Source organism: Aptenodytes patagonicus, chromosome 3, assembly GCF_965638725.1.
Source record: "Aptenodytes patagonicus chromosome 3, bAptPat1.pri.cur, whole genome shotgun sequence".
NCBI classification, from domain to species: domain Eukaryota; kingdom Metazoa; phylum Chordata; class Aves; order Sphenisciformes; family Spheniscidae; genus Aptenodytes; species Aptenodytes patagonicus.
This window is the reverse complement of record NC_134951.1, coordinates 26,015,794-26,029,654: the sequence shown is the minus strand read 5'-3', so window position 1 is coordinate 26,029,654 and position 13,861 is coordinate 26,015,794. Positions and strand designations below refer to the sequence as shown.

At 32.9% G+C, this 13,861-nt stretch overlaps 1 protein-coding gene across 1 annotated transcript in view; it reads left to right on the top strand.

Annotated features, from left to right (window-relative positions):
• CSMD1 (CUB and Sushi multiple domains 1) overlaps window positions 1-13,861 on the top strand; it is a 1,284,461-nt gene that overhangs the window by 1,076,394 nt on the left and 194,206 nt on the right. The window contains exons 31-33 of the mRNA XM_076332906.1: window positions 3,555-3,671; window positions 7,068-7,181; window positions 9,027-9,122. Coding sequence (XP_076189021.1) covers window positions 3,555-3,671; window positions 7,068-7,181; window positions 9,027-9,122 — 327 coding nt within the window. The remainder of the gene's footprint in view (window positions 1-3,554; window positions 3,672-7,067; window positions 7,182-9,026; window positions 9,123-13,861) is intronic.

Sequence of the window (13,861 nt, the reverse complement as noted above, 5' to 3'; positions counted from 1 at the left end):
TCAATAATTATAATTCTTATTCCAAGGTGACAATTAATGCAGTATTGACATGTTTGTGATATCTATTCTAAATAACACTGGGTGTCTACAGAAGCAAAAATTACTAACTGAAAGATTGGGTATCTTGGCACTGTTAAATCTGAGTAAAACTAAACTGGAATACCTGCTTGTAGAAGTACTTTAAGTCTATTTATCTAGTATGGTTTACTGTATGTTCCATTTTAAAACACACTCTTATGTCTTCGGTTAAGGTGTGGAGGTTTTTAAAGTATCATTTACATGGCTACTACACTTGTGTCTCTAGTATGGAGTAAACCATACTAGATAAATTAATATCTATTTATACTCCTTTGTGGAGTCTTAAATAACTCTTCAATAAAATAGACTTGATTTATGAGAAGGACAAAAATCTCAAATTGTAGGTTATAATGGAACCACAGATTACTGAGGACTGCATGAGCTTTTTGGATCCCTGTAAGTCTCATTTTACCATAGTAGTGTAATGATGGCTGTGCCAAAGACCGAAAGTAAGTAGAGTGAAGAATCCTTTTTGTCACAGGGCATGGTTTTGAGTAAAATTGAGACACTAATAATTTAAAGTAAAAGAACAATGATGTGAGTGGAAAGTGTAAACAAAATAAATTATGTTTAAAAATAGATATGAAATACAGATCCATTATATAAAACATATGTATACATAATTTTAAGGGTAGGAGTTGTATAGGAGGCCAGAACCAAAATACACTCAGGATCACCTTTGTTGTCATGTAAAGCCCTCTTGTAATATAAAACTTAACCCAATCAAAACTGAAAATATCAAACAAAAATGCTCATGATGCAATTTTAACACAATATTCTGAGTTTATATTTCTTTATTTATACTGATAGTTAATTGCCTCTTTTTGAACTTCTTTAAAATATTGGATGAAGGAACATTAGAAATTTTGAAGCATGAAAAATGGAAAAGAACCTAAAATGAGTGCTGTATAATAAATCCTAAGAATCTCTGAAAATGATGCACTTCATTCTTTAAGTCAATTAGCCCAATTAAGTGAATTAATTCAACTTTATTTCTTTGTGGTGTGGTTTTTATTGTTTTTTTTAAGGTAACATTTTACAGTCAGACGTGATGAAAATAAATTTCATATTTATCTAGGTAACAGTTGGCAACTGCCAGTAGGTGTATTCTGAAACACTAATGGAAAGTCTTAGGCATACTGTTTTCATTATTAATTTCACAATCCTTAATGAAGTTATTAAAATACATCCTCTGAAAATGTAGGTTTTGTTCATTAAAACAAACATTATTTATAGTCAAAACTGAGAGCTCTGTATAGGATATGTTTGACTGCCACAGCACTGCACTGATAAATTTTACAACCTTAACCTACAAGAGAACTTTTCTTGCATCTTTTTTAGCCTAAGCACTCACAGGCTTTCATTACAGAATGGATATACTACAAAGATGTTATCATAAATATTATCAAAGATATTATCAAAAACATATCTAAAAATAAGAAAACACATTTTAGGAGGGAATGTTTTTACAACTCCATAACTTTGGAATTTGTTTTAAATTAAGCATAAGTGATATACTTTCATTCCAGTGAAATGTTCATGACTTGAGAATTTCATCTGGTAATTAGAAGGTAGACTTTGTGGCTTAGTTTCTGGTATCCTCAAAGCAAGAAGAGAAAAAAAATATAAAGATTTTAAATTCATGGCATGAACTGATTCCTTGTGATATTTGAGTTTCACCTCAGCCACATAATCCTATTCAGCCTACTCATAAATTAAACTTCTCATCTTCTATCATTACATTGGAATTTTGAATAATTCATATAAGCAGCTAAGAGAAGACACAGATTTGTAGTATTAATTGCTGCCTGTATAAGGAAGTTAAACTTGTAGAGATATTTCAAGTATGATTTTAAAGCCCAGTTGCTGTCAGGGAGCAGAAAGAGCGGGTCTGCTCCACAAAGGCAGATGAGCCAGGAGCCAAGCATGACCAAAGCACAGACTGTGCCCTCACTCACTGAGCACAGTCCCGCAGCACGTGAGCTGGGTCAGCAGAGCTGGGAGCTGGTAATAGGGTCCTTTGATAGCCCCAGACCAATGAGCTTGTCCACCTGGACCCCCGGTCCTTCTCCTCAGAGCTGCTTTCCAGGCAGTTGTTAAAATGTAATCTGTAAGATTCCCAGAAAGGAGTAACGTTGGTTTACTTTGTTTGTTACAGTAGACAGTAATTGTTTAGATTATGCAATGATCTTTTCCTTGCTTGAAAACAAAAGTAATGTGACTATTCTAGTTTTTTATATTTTTATTTATTTATTTATTTATTTATTTTAAAAATAATTTCATTATTGGTTTCTTGGGTAAAATAGCAGTGTACAACAATTTTTTATTCTTGTAAAATCTATAGTTTTTAGTAGTGTTTGATGAAATCATTTGACCAAAAAAAAAAAAGCACTGGATTGCATGTAACTAATGTAATTATTATAAGACTTACATTTTAATGAAGATTTTGATAGGAAACCAAGCCTTTCCATTAGTTCTCAAAAGTTGAGAAGAGTGACAGCAATACTTTTTTTTTCATTGTATAGAGATGTATTTACTCAATATCCAACACAAGGAGATATTTTAACTTAAAAATAGCCACTCCTTATGTTTGCTATTTCTCCAAAAGTATATATCCCTTTCATCCACTCCCTGCTTTGGCTTTTCCTGAGAAATCCTTGAGACACAGACTTCCTATGATGTAGTGCTTTAACTTATAATTGGTAAATCCAGCAGTCCCTCAGCATGACACATTTATTGCCCATACATGGAAGGAACATACCACGCATGCTTGTTCATTTTTTTCTCACGATACGGGCGGAACTGTTACTTACATAATGCCTGACTAGTCTTGAAGGTTGGGGATTCACTGTCCTTAAATACCCCTTCTAACTTCTGTAGCTGTAAAGAGTTTCTCTTACTTTTTCTGTTCTATTTTGTATACATATGAATCTAAAGATTTTTTTTTTATACGTGTAAGCTATATGCTCTTTTGATAATCATCTAGGAAGTTATGAAAAACAAGGCAATTCAAGCATACATTCACAAAACAGAATCCATGCATTCTGTGCAGGTTACTTAGCATATCTATGTATTCCTTTGAGATCCAAGACAACTGTGTTGTGCCGTTTAATTATGCAGTACCATATTTATTTTCTGAGGTTTTTTTTTACATAGATACATAGATAGCTAGATATAGACATATATTCAAAAAAAACCCCCACCTAAATTCTGTTTACAGTTTCTTTTAACTAAATAATTTATACTTCCAGTCCCATATGAATACTTGTAGTCAATAAAACTCTCAGTTTTAAAGAAGTTTTAATAAAAATTATATCCTGAGAAAGAACCATTAGATATGTCATTATAGGAAAACCAAACAAAAGCAAAACCACTGAACTGTCACTTTATAATCTTTAGATTTTCATTTTCAGACTGAACTAATACAGACAACTGTAATTAATGATGTAACACGTTTCTTTCTGTTTTGTTTCCAGCACCATGTGGAGGGCAGTATACTGGATCAGAGGGAGTGGTTTTATCACCAAGTTATCCTCATAATTACACTGCTGGACAGACTTGCCATTATTCAATAACTGTACCTAAAGAATTTGGTAAGAATTTCTGCTACTGATTTGTCAATCATTAATCATTGTTCTACTGTTCAAATGTCCTTCATGTGTAATAGTGACCTTAGATTTTCAATATATTGTAAATTGCTTATCAAAAATAAATGTGTTCTTGACACAGAAATTGATTCTAGGGTTTTGACCTTTTACTTCTCCCTAGAGTAATTAATAGACTTCAGCAAAGCCATCTGTGTCTGCTATCCAAGCATAACCTGAATACTTTCATTGATTACACCATTCATCATCATAGGATAATCATTCATTCCAGCTTCCTGCAAAGTAAAATCAGGTGTCAAAAAACAAGCGTCAAGTGTTCTCTTATGTTTTAACTTTTTGTTTTTCATGTTTTAACAAGGACAAGATGAGTCAGATCACATTTAACAAGTACAGTGGAGGAAAGAAAGCAATTTTACATAAAAGTGACAGAAAAGTTTGTGAAAAATCACAAGACTGGTTCTTTCAGTCTGTCAAAATACTTGGACAAAATTTTTAAAACTTGTGCAATTGTATGCAGGGCATGGTTTTCTGCAAAGCAGGCTTCAAGTCCAGACAAATAGCAATAAGATCCATTTTGCTACTTACTTACAAAAAGACTAAATGCACAGCAACTTAGTGTGTTTGGTACTTTCTATATGCAATGAAACCTGTAAGGACTCAGCAGTTTTTTCACCAAGGAATTTAGAAAGCTGCTAACAGAAGCAGTTAGAGATTTACAGGTTGAGAGCTTGGGAAAAGTTTATTACACCTGCTAATAATAATTCATAATGTCACTCTAGTACTGAACTCTTGATTACTAGTCTTTTTTATTATTATTATTATTTGAGACAAGCTCGATGTTTTTGGTCACAATTTTTGTTCACAGCTCTGTAGTAAGAAAATTATTAATTTCATTTTCATCATGTTTTAGAAAGTTTGTTCTTACCCTTCAGAAACATTTCTTCAGAAAAAAAAGAAGAAATACTTTTGCACAGTAGATACTTGCAACAACTATGGTTAAATAATTATCAAATAAAATATATTTTAATTAGTTATTGTCCTATTTCAAAAAACACAATATATATCATATAAAAGTTATTCATCAATGTTTTAGGGATGGGAGTAACACAAATCCTTAAGATTTGTACTACAGGAAAGTGTAAAAGTACTCTGTATTCTTTATTATAGTTTTGACTTTTCTACAAGAGAAAGTAAGCTTTGATAGGATGTAATTCTTCTTTTCCCTGCTAGAATTGTATAGAATGCAAGAAAATAACCAGTAGAACAAGAAAGTGGCTGGAACATATCGAAAGGATCCGTCAAATCATTCAGAGTGATTAGATCCCCAAGACAGTAGTTACTGTGAAATGCTATTGGAGCTTTATAAACAGATGCATTTATCCAATTAGGGGCTTTATTACACAATAATTTTCACTAGAATTCCTGATCAAGAACATGTAAAATATCTCTAGGCCCATATCAGTAGTCGTAAAGTTCATTAAAGTAATTACATTGTGTTTAATATTTTGGTGTTTAATTAGTATATTAAATAATTGGATATTATCACAATTTAGAAGTTTTTAATAAATAATGCTCAAAATTTCATACTTTACTATATGCTATTTAAAAATTATGCAACCCTTTCACCAGCCATCTAAACAAATGAACATTTTTATTCTTATTTGTTAGAAAGAGAAACTAACACAAGTAGAATCTATAGCTAACATTCAAAATGCTTGGCAAGTACCTGACAAAACTATTTCTCTATACTGGATCTCACGATGGTCCTTACTTAAAGAGGGCCTGACAGAAAAGTTACTTGAATGTACTGGCCATAGACACAACTTTAAAACAATCCTTTTTCATTTGTGATATTTCTTTTAAAAAGATATATTTTTAGCAGTTCTAATAGGTTTAAGGATTGAAGAAAATTGCAATAACTTTACCTCTAGTTGATAATTGCTTGCACAAAGGGTGGCCTTGCAGCAATGAAGACTAACTGCACGCTGGGCTGCACTAACAAGGATGTGGCCTGCAAGTTGAGAGTAGGTACTATTTCCCTCTTTGTAGCCTTCATGAAGTAGCATCTGGAAACTATGTCTATAGTTTTATGCTTCCAAATTGCAAGGCACAGATTGATAAAATACGAGTCCAACAGAGAGCCAGCAAGATGATTAGGAGGCTGAAGCACAGTCCAAGGAAAAGTTGAAGGAAGTTCAGCCTGGAGAAGTGAAGGAGGACTCTTCCTTCCAGAAATATGCAGTGAAAGAATAAGTGCCAGTAGTCACAAGTTGTAGCACTGTAAATTCCAACTGGATATAAGGAAAACATTTTTGACCATGACAGCAATTAAGTACAGGTAGCTCGAAGAAGAATTTTCAAAATTTGCTCAGAAAAAGACATAAGCAACCTAATTGAACTTCGAAGTTAGTCCTGCTTTTAAAAATCAGGAGGTTGGACTATGCAATTTGTTTAAAAAAAAAAAAAAGTTTAAAAAATTGAGAACTTTACAAGAAGCTGGAAAATACAATCTGTACAGAAATTGTGCTGCATTGAAGACCCATGGCTTGTATACAGAATCTGGAATAGGTATAATTTTAAAACAGATTCCTCCCTTGTCAATAAAATGGGTGGCTGGAGTAACAAAGTAATATTTTTATTGACTTGATTTTACTGGTTTATTATTTCATGTTTCTATTGCTATCTGATATTTGAATTCAGTGAACCATTTTATATTTACTAGTGAGATGTGTCATATAATTAAATGATTTACTTGTTAATATACTTTAAATTACTTACAGCTGAAGTAAAATTAAGAGTAGCAATAAGTTAAAACCAGTTACACATTGATATTTTTAATATTTGATCAGATTTTATATTCTTTCTGATAAAATAAGTACTAATACAAGGTTACAAAAATAGCCAAATCTATAAGTTTAAAATATCTTCCTCAGATTAAAGCTGGATAAGCAACTAATCATGTGTGACAATAGATGCTCCCTAACAGTAGCTAAGGTTGGTAATGAAATTTTGGTAAAAAACTTTCCTTTTTAGATACTCCATTTTATTATTCTCATAGGTACCTATGCAATAAGGAACAAGACTTTTTTGACTGGAGACCACAGTTTTGGAGAAAGAGTATTTAATTATCTTTTTTTTTTTAAATTAAAAATAAGGAAATAATGAAAAGCACATCAGATTCTTATTACTTATGTTTAATGCACCTGTTTTATCATGGTAGACAATAAATTAACTTGGAAAGGATTCATACAGGAATCCACTGGTAACTAAGCAAAAATATCCTATTAATTATTTTTTTTAAGACTAACTTCTTGTTTTATCTTCTCTCTTTTTATTTTTTTTCCCTCTCTCTCTTGTTCTTTCTTTTTTTTTTTTTTAATGTAGTTGTGTTTGGACAATTTGCCTATTTTCAGACAGCTTTGAATGATGTGGCAGAATTATTTGATGGAGAAAACTCTCAGGCTAGACTTCTTAGTTCACTGTCTGGATCTCACTCAGGTAAGTAATAAGGAAAAGAAGTATACATTTCTTACACAGCTCAGTATGGAAAAAATAGATCAGAAGACTGTTATGAATTTAATTTGGAAATATAATAATAAAGTCATTGGAACAGGATGCCAAAGGAAATGGAAGACCCTTCTAAATCTTTGAATCAAGACATTCTTCTGGAACATGTGGTTTAGGCAAGAACTGATCACTGGCATGACTGCAAAAATAATTGAATGAAATTCTCAGATCTTTATGTAAGAGGATAGATTGGATAGTATAATTATCTTCTCTGCCCTTAAACTCTGTGAATTACACATCTACATTTTCTGAATGTCTAATTTAAACACAAATAACTTGTATTCACAAAATGCAATTATCTGTATACAAACATGCACTTAGACTAAAAGCAGGCCAGCTGTTGCATTCAGGTAACTATAGCAAAATGTTGACCCTGTGAAATCATAATTAAACTTATATGGATTTCAGCATGGCCAGAATTTCCAATGTATGCATATATAATGACTATGTTCATCTCAAGTAGATAATTTACAAATATATTTCTGCAGCTATGAATGTGTTTTGTCATACACTCCTAGTATTTAGGAGAGTTTATATGTGAGTTTAAGATTTTTGCAATCCAGGGCTTTTTATGGCTTCTCGGGTTTCACTTTGAATTATTGGAGAAATACTTGATATTAAAAAAATGTAACATATCTATTTGATTTATAGAGAATATTTTATTATTTGAAAAACTCAACTCATCATTTTTCTCTGGTGAATCCTAGCTATTTGTGTCATAATAAGAATTCACAAATTAATTTTAAAATTTGTTTAATTACTGGCAAGAGTTCAGCAACAAAACAAAATATTTGCTTTTTAATGTTTAAATTTAAAAGACAATTCATCTAAGCACCCAATTTTACTGCATCAAACGTATAAAAAAGTTGAAACTAACATCTGTTTTCATAGCAGACATTTGAAAATAATTGAAGGGAATTTAAACTTGTGATTTTTACTTATTACTTGTGATATATCTGATTTACATTGGTTTAGGATAGGATACTGTTATATGGAATCGCTAGTTACAATAATATCAAACTAATCTAAGCAAAAGAATTATAAATCCTATTTATCCTGTTATCTAAGATATTTTAAATTAGTTCATTATGATTCATTTCAGTAGAATTTCCTAAAATATGGGTTGATATAATCCAATAAGAATAAAAAAAGTTGTCTTATGGAGTGGCATCCTTGCAGTGTAAAAGTACTGTAATTTTTTCTGTAGTGATTCATTACTGAACTTTTATCATGACTGCAGACAGATATCTCAGGAAAGGAGATAAAGTATATTAAACGTCTTTATTAATCCACAAGTCAATATATAAAATTTGAAATGCTATTAGAAAGTTAATAATGTAATATAGTTCATGTGTGACCATATATTTTATTGAAGCAACTACATAAAACGAGTCATGGATCTGTTCTTTCTCATTTCAATTTTAGTTTTGAAATGGTAAACATCACACGAAGATCCCCTGTGGCATTTTTCAAATACTTTTAATTGTTTAATGTGTTTTGCAAGACAAGGTAAAGCTGTCGGTCACAGAAAAATGTTAACCAAAAATTTTGGCCCCTAATTAAGTTTATGTTGTTGAATCATGAAGTCTTTTTATTCTGACAAGTTTTCAAACCTCCAATGGCAAATTTAATTTTATACAGTTATTTACATTTTCTTTAACTGTAGAGGAAAACATAAAACTATGTATTTTAACAGTATATTTGATTACATACTGAAGATTTGTAACTGTTGTTTCTGTTTTGCATATTCAATTTATTTTCTGTTTTCATTTGTAGGAGAGACATTGCCTTTGGCTACATCTAATCAAATTCTTCTGCGATTCAGTGCTAAGAGTGGGGCATCAGCCAGGGGGTTCCATTTTGTTTACCAAGGTAAACATGTCTGCTTTGGTGGAAGACACCGGTGTCAGTCTCACACAGTGTATTATTTTGAATCCTTCTTAGGTCTTAAAGTATTTCTTTAAATAAGGGTGTAGTCTTAACCTTTTTCCAGCCATCGCGGACTTCTGATGGTAGACTGACTTCATAATGGTAGTTGTCTCTGGTGAATCCTATCTGGCCCCATGGACTTGAATATGTCCAGCCTCTCTTAGTAGCCTGTAATCTGTTGCTCCCTTACTGCTGAGTATTCATGTCCTCCTCAGACTGTAGAAGTACATGGTGAGGACTGTGAAAGCAAGGCAAAAAAGGCATTTAATACTTTAATATTTTCTGCATCATTTGTCATTAGGTTGTCCACATCCCACACAGCCCCAATGCATCATCATACACACATATATTTTGAAATTCCCTTTGTAATTAGCATACCTGTAGACTCTTTTTCCCTAATGTTCATTGCTAGTTTTCACTCCAGCTGGACTTGGACTTTCCTGATTTTTGTTTCTAAGTAGTTGAGCAATGCTGTCATACTCCTGATTTATTACCTGTCCTTGCTTCCACTTGTGGTATGTTCCCTTTTTGTGTTTAAATTGTTTGAAAAGCTCCTGGTCTAGCCCTGCAGGCTTTCTGCCCAAATTCCCAGTCTTCCCTCACAATGGGATAATTTGTTCCAAGGCTCTCAAATCTCTCTAAAAAAAAATTCACCAGTATCCTTCCCCTTCATGCCTGTTCCTTAGGAAAGTCTATGTACCAACTTCATGAATATACCAAAGTCTGCTCACCTTAATTCCAACCTTCTGCTGGTTCCTAAACTTCATCATCTTGCGGTCGTTGCAGCCCAAGCTGGCATCTATATCCACATGCACAAACAGCTCTTCTCTGTAAGCAGCTGGCCAGGTTGTAGCTACTTAATTTAGTTATCTGATAGAAATATCTATTAAATCTAGCCAGTGTTTTGCTTGACTAAAATGAGTAGGGACAAGACCATAGAACTTGCTTTCTACTATATTTCTATTGTATTCAGTTTTAAGCAAAAGGAGATATACATCTTTATTTTGTATTGAGTTGGATGTAAGTTGCTAGACTGCTACGAACCAGAGGAGGCACATATTTGATCTCTGTTAAAAGCCAGATTTCCCTGAGATGAAAGTGAAAACATGCCATTGGGTAGCATTTGAAATGGGCACTGGAAATCCACCCAGAATTGATAGCTGCATTTTGTAATTCAATAAATCAGTAAAAATAAAATCAGTAGATTTGTTACACAATATCAACATTCCAACAATTTCTGATTTATATTCAGACATTATAATGACACAGAAAATAGATCTTGTGGTTCTGGTGAGGAAATATCCAGTTACCTGAAACAGTTGTTAAAAACAAAATGAAAAATTTTATACTTTTATACTTAATTGTATACTTAACATTTATTTTATATGTAATTTTTGTCCCATCCAATTACAGTTACAATATGAAATTGTGATCATTTTCTAACAAAAACAATAGAAAAATATATTTTGGAATTTGTTCTATACTGACAGTTACTCACTTAACAAGTGAGTACAACATGAGCTGTTACGACAATCTTTGTTACATTCACCTAAAGTCTTTATCCATAGAAGTACTGTTCATTTCAGCTTTCTCAAGACATAAAGAAAAAGAAAAGAAAATTAAATAAAATATTTTCAAGTACTTATGAAAATCTCAATTCTGGGTATGTATAGGCAGCATAATGTTGTTGAAACTAAATAGCTGTGCTTCAACATGTTTTTACCACCTACAGTTTCAGAGTTAGTTTGACTGAAGTTAGCTTGGATTCTGCATCACACACTGTTCCTCAGTGTAATACTATAAAGAGAAGGTAAAAGTGCCAAAGACACTTTCAAGCTTACCTCATGGATATCAGATCAGCTCAAGGTTTTGGAGAGTTTACTTAGTTGTATTAGTATTGATCAGTACTCCCAGCTGATGTTTCAAGAGTTTTTGTTCAGGCTGCCAAGAAATTCTATCTTCTTGGAGCGCTTGGAGGGAAAATTGGTATGGCAGAGACCGTGAGGCAGTTTCAGTATTGAAGGGTGAGTGGCAGATGTAAGACTTGCAGGTCTCTTCCTGACACAACTGAATTTGAGGAGGTATTACGTGCATGTCTGCACACTGCAGTTGAAATGCAAGAATGAGACAGCATGCCCAAGTCTGTTAGCATGCTGCTAGGCAGCTTAGTACACTAAGCTGATCTGTCTGGTGACACCTGGAGCAGTGCTTACAGGTCCATTGCCTGTACAACCAACAAATGCAGTCCCAAAGGGGCTTCTGGGCAGTTCACTAGGTGTGTTGCATACACACCCAATAAGCTTAATGAGACAGTCATTGAACACCGTGGTTTATTATATACTAGCTTTTCAGCTTTACTAAATTGAAGTATACAAGTTGTTTTGGATAGTTTTAAATAATATCATCAAGATTCATTTTTAAAAAAAAAATTTTTTTTTTTTTTTTTACATTGGAGCACAGTCATGGTTTGACACAGCAAGTTAGTGGAAAGAACTGTCTCACCTCAAGAATATTTCCATAGTTGTAAGGAGCTTGTTGGGACTGTTCAAACTCCTTCTGGATGGGGTTTTTAAGCCTTCTTACTTCTGTGTTTATAGAAAGGTATCACCATAACTGCACACTCTACTTGGGATATAGCTCAAGATATCAGTACCTGCCCTTTTTACACATCAAAGGCATCACTTGCATTTAAATTTACCATGCACAATTAATCAGAAAAGAGGGGGAATATAAACTTCTGGAATTAGAAAACAGCTTTCAGCATTTGAGTTCTTATCAGCCATTTACATATGAATGACACTTTTCTGTCTTATTCTATTTGGTTTTCACATGCCTAAAGTGTTTAGTTATTTTTTGCTGCTTTTAAAGAATTCATAGTGATACAAAGCCTCAATTCTATTAGCTGTATGTGTGAATACACGCGTGCACACACACACACACACATATAATGCTGTTGAACAGTAAGTTTCCAGGTAAGCACAATGATATGCCTCATTTCAGTCATTTATTTGGACTACACTTATTTTTTAGCAATGTAAGAAATAGATTTTAACAAATGAGAAGTGTTCTCTGCAGCAGCAGGAAATGAGTCACTTTATTTGTCTCAGGAGAATCATGAAGCTATTTGAATATCCAGGGTTTTTAATATATTTTAAAATGTATCTTAAGAGCTTTATTTAATACACACATGTATGTATACATATATTGGTTAATGAGTTAGTGGTATTTAATAAGTTCTATCATTTTGAGATTTTTCTCTCTTCTTTTGAAGCGTGTGATCATATTTCCAATGATCGCCTGCTTGCTAGCCTTTTAAATACTCCAGAGAATAACATCCACTCTCACACTGAACACAGTAATCTGGTCTGCAAAGTCAATCATTTTATTTATCGCCCTCTATTCCAGGGTGACCTTCTTCCTTGTTCACTTTTTCACTGGGCTGATTTCAATTTTGTTTCACAGCAGTATGAAACATTTACTAAAAGATGGAGGATAATTACTATAGAAAATGGAATGTCTCTGTGATACAGCTTGAAAAGTCTAGGTTGCCAACACTATGGTCAAAAGCTAGAAGGAAGGTTAGAGGGGAAAAGAAGTTATTGCTTGCATTATTTCACATTCTGGTTTGAGCAAGCAACAGATAAGGATTGTAGCTTTTGATTCAGATTTAATGGCTTTTGCAATGCCACTTTCTCAAAAAATTCTTTTTAGCTGCATATGTCATCTGTGCTTTCATTTCTTTTTCTCAGATGACCACATTTCCTTGTATTTCATGTAACAGTTAAAGGGTATCTGTAATATCAGACTGAATGAATATCCAGTCTTTCAGAATATTAGGGTCAGGTATGTTGAAATATGCTAGGAACAATCACATTTAAGAAGACTGGGAATTATACTTTTTTCAGGTTTTTCTTGTGTTTGTTGTCCTGTTATGACATCACCTAAGAAACAATAGCATATATTTTTATATAGCTGAGGCTGCAGCAGTACAGAGTTCTTTCCCTAAAAAGCAAAGTAATAACCTTTCTACTACCCAAAAATTTATGGGTTTTTAATGCTTGTCTTCCTTTACTCGCTCTACTATACAAATACATGAATTAGTTTATGAGGTCAAATGAAATTTTAAAGAGGACTATTAGGAAAGTTAGCATACCAGGATGAGGAAGGACTGTGGAAGAAAGGCAAAGGGGAACAAGAATAAGAGAGGAATGTGACTTTAACAATTAAGTTGATCTAATCTGTGACAAAAATAAAATACATAGCCACACACTTACTGCTGAGTGTAATTAGAGATCAGAACTAAGGCTGTTAGTATTATTTTCCATACGTGTTACCATGACACATTGTGTCCTGGTTTACAACACATCTTATAGATGTTTGAAACTGTACTGCATTTTGCAATAGATTATTTAAATCTCAATTCCATTTGAAGCAGTATGGGAGTACCTCACTTTATTGTTATGTCTGGCTTGCATTACATTTATTCTTGAGGTAGTTCTTCTTAAAACAGGAAAAAAATAGCATTAGAAAAATGGTGCTTCATAATGAATGGCATGGTTTATTTGTGCATCTTTAGCATTTCTTATCTCACTGAAACCATTAATAGAGTATTAGTAAAACCTGTGAAAAACTGAGCAAAATGTCAATTTTAACATGGCATTGAGTGTTTCCTGTTGACAACA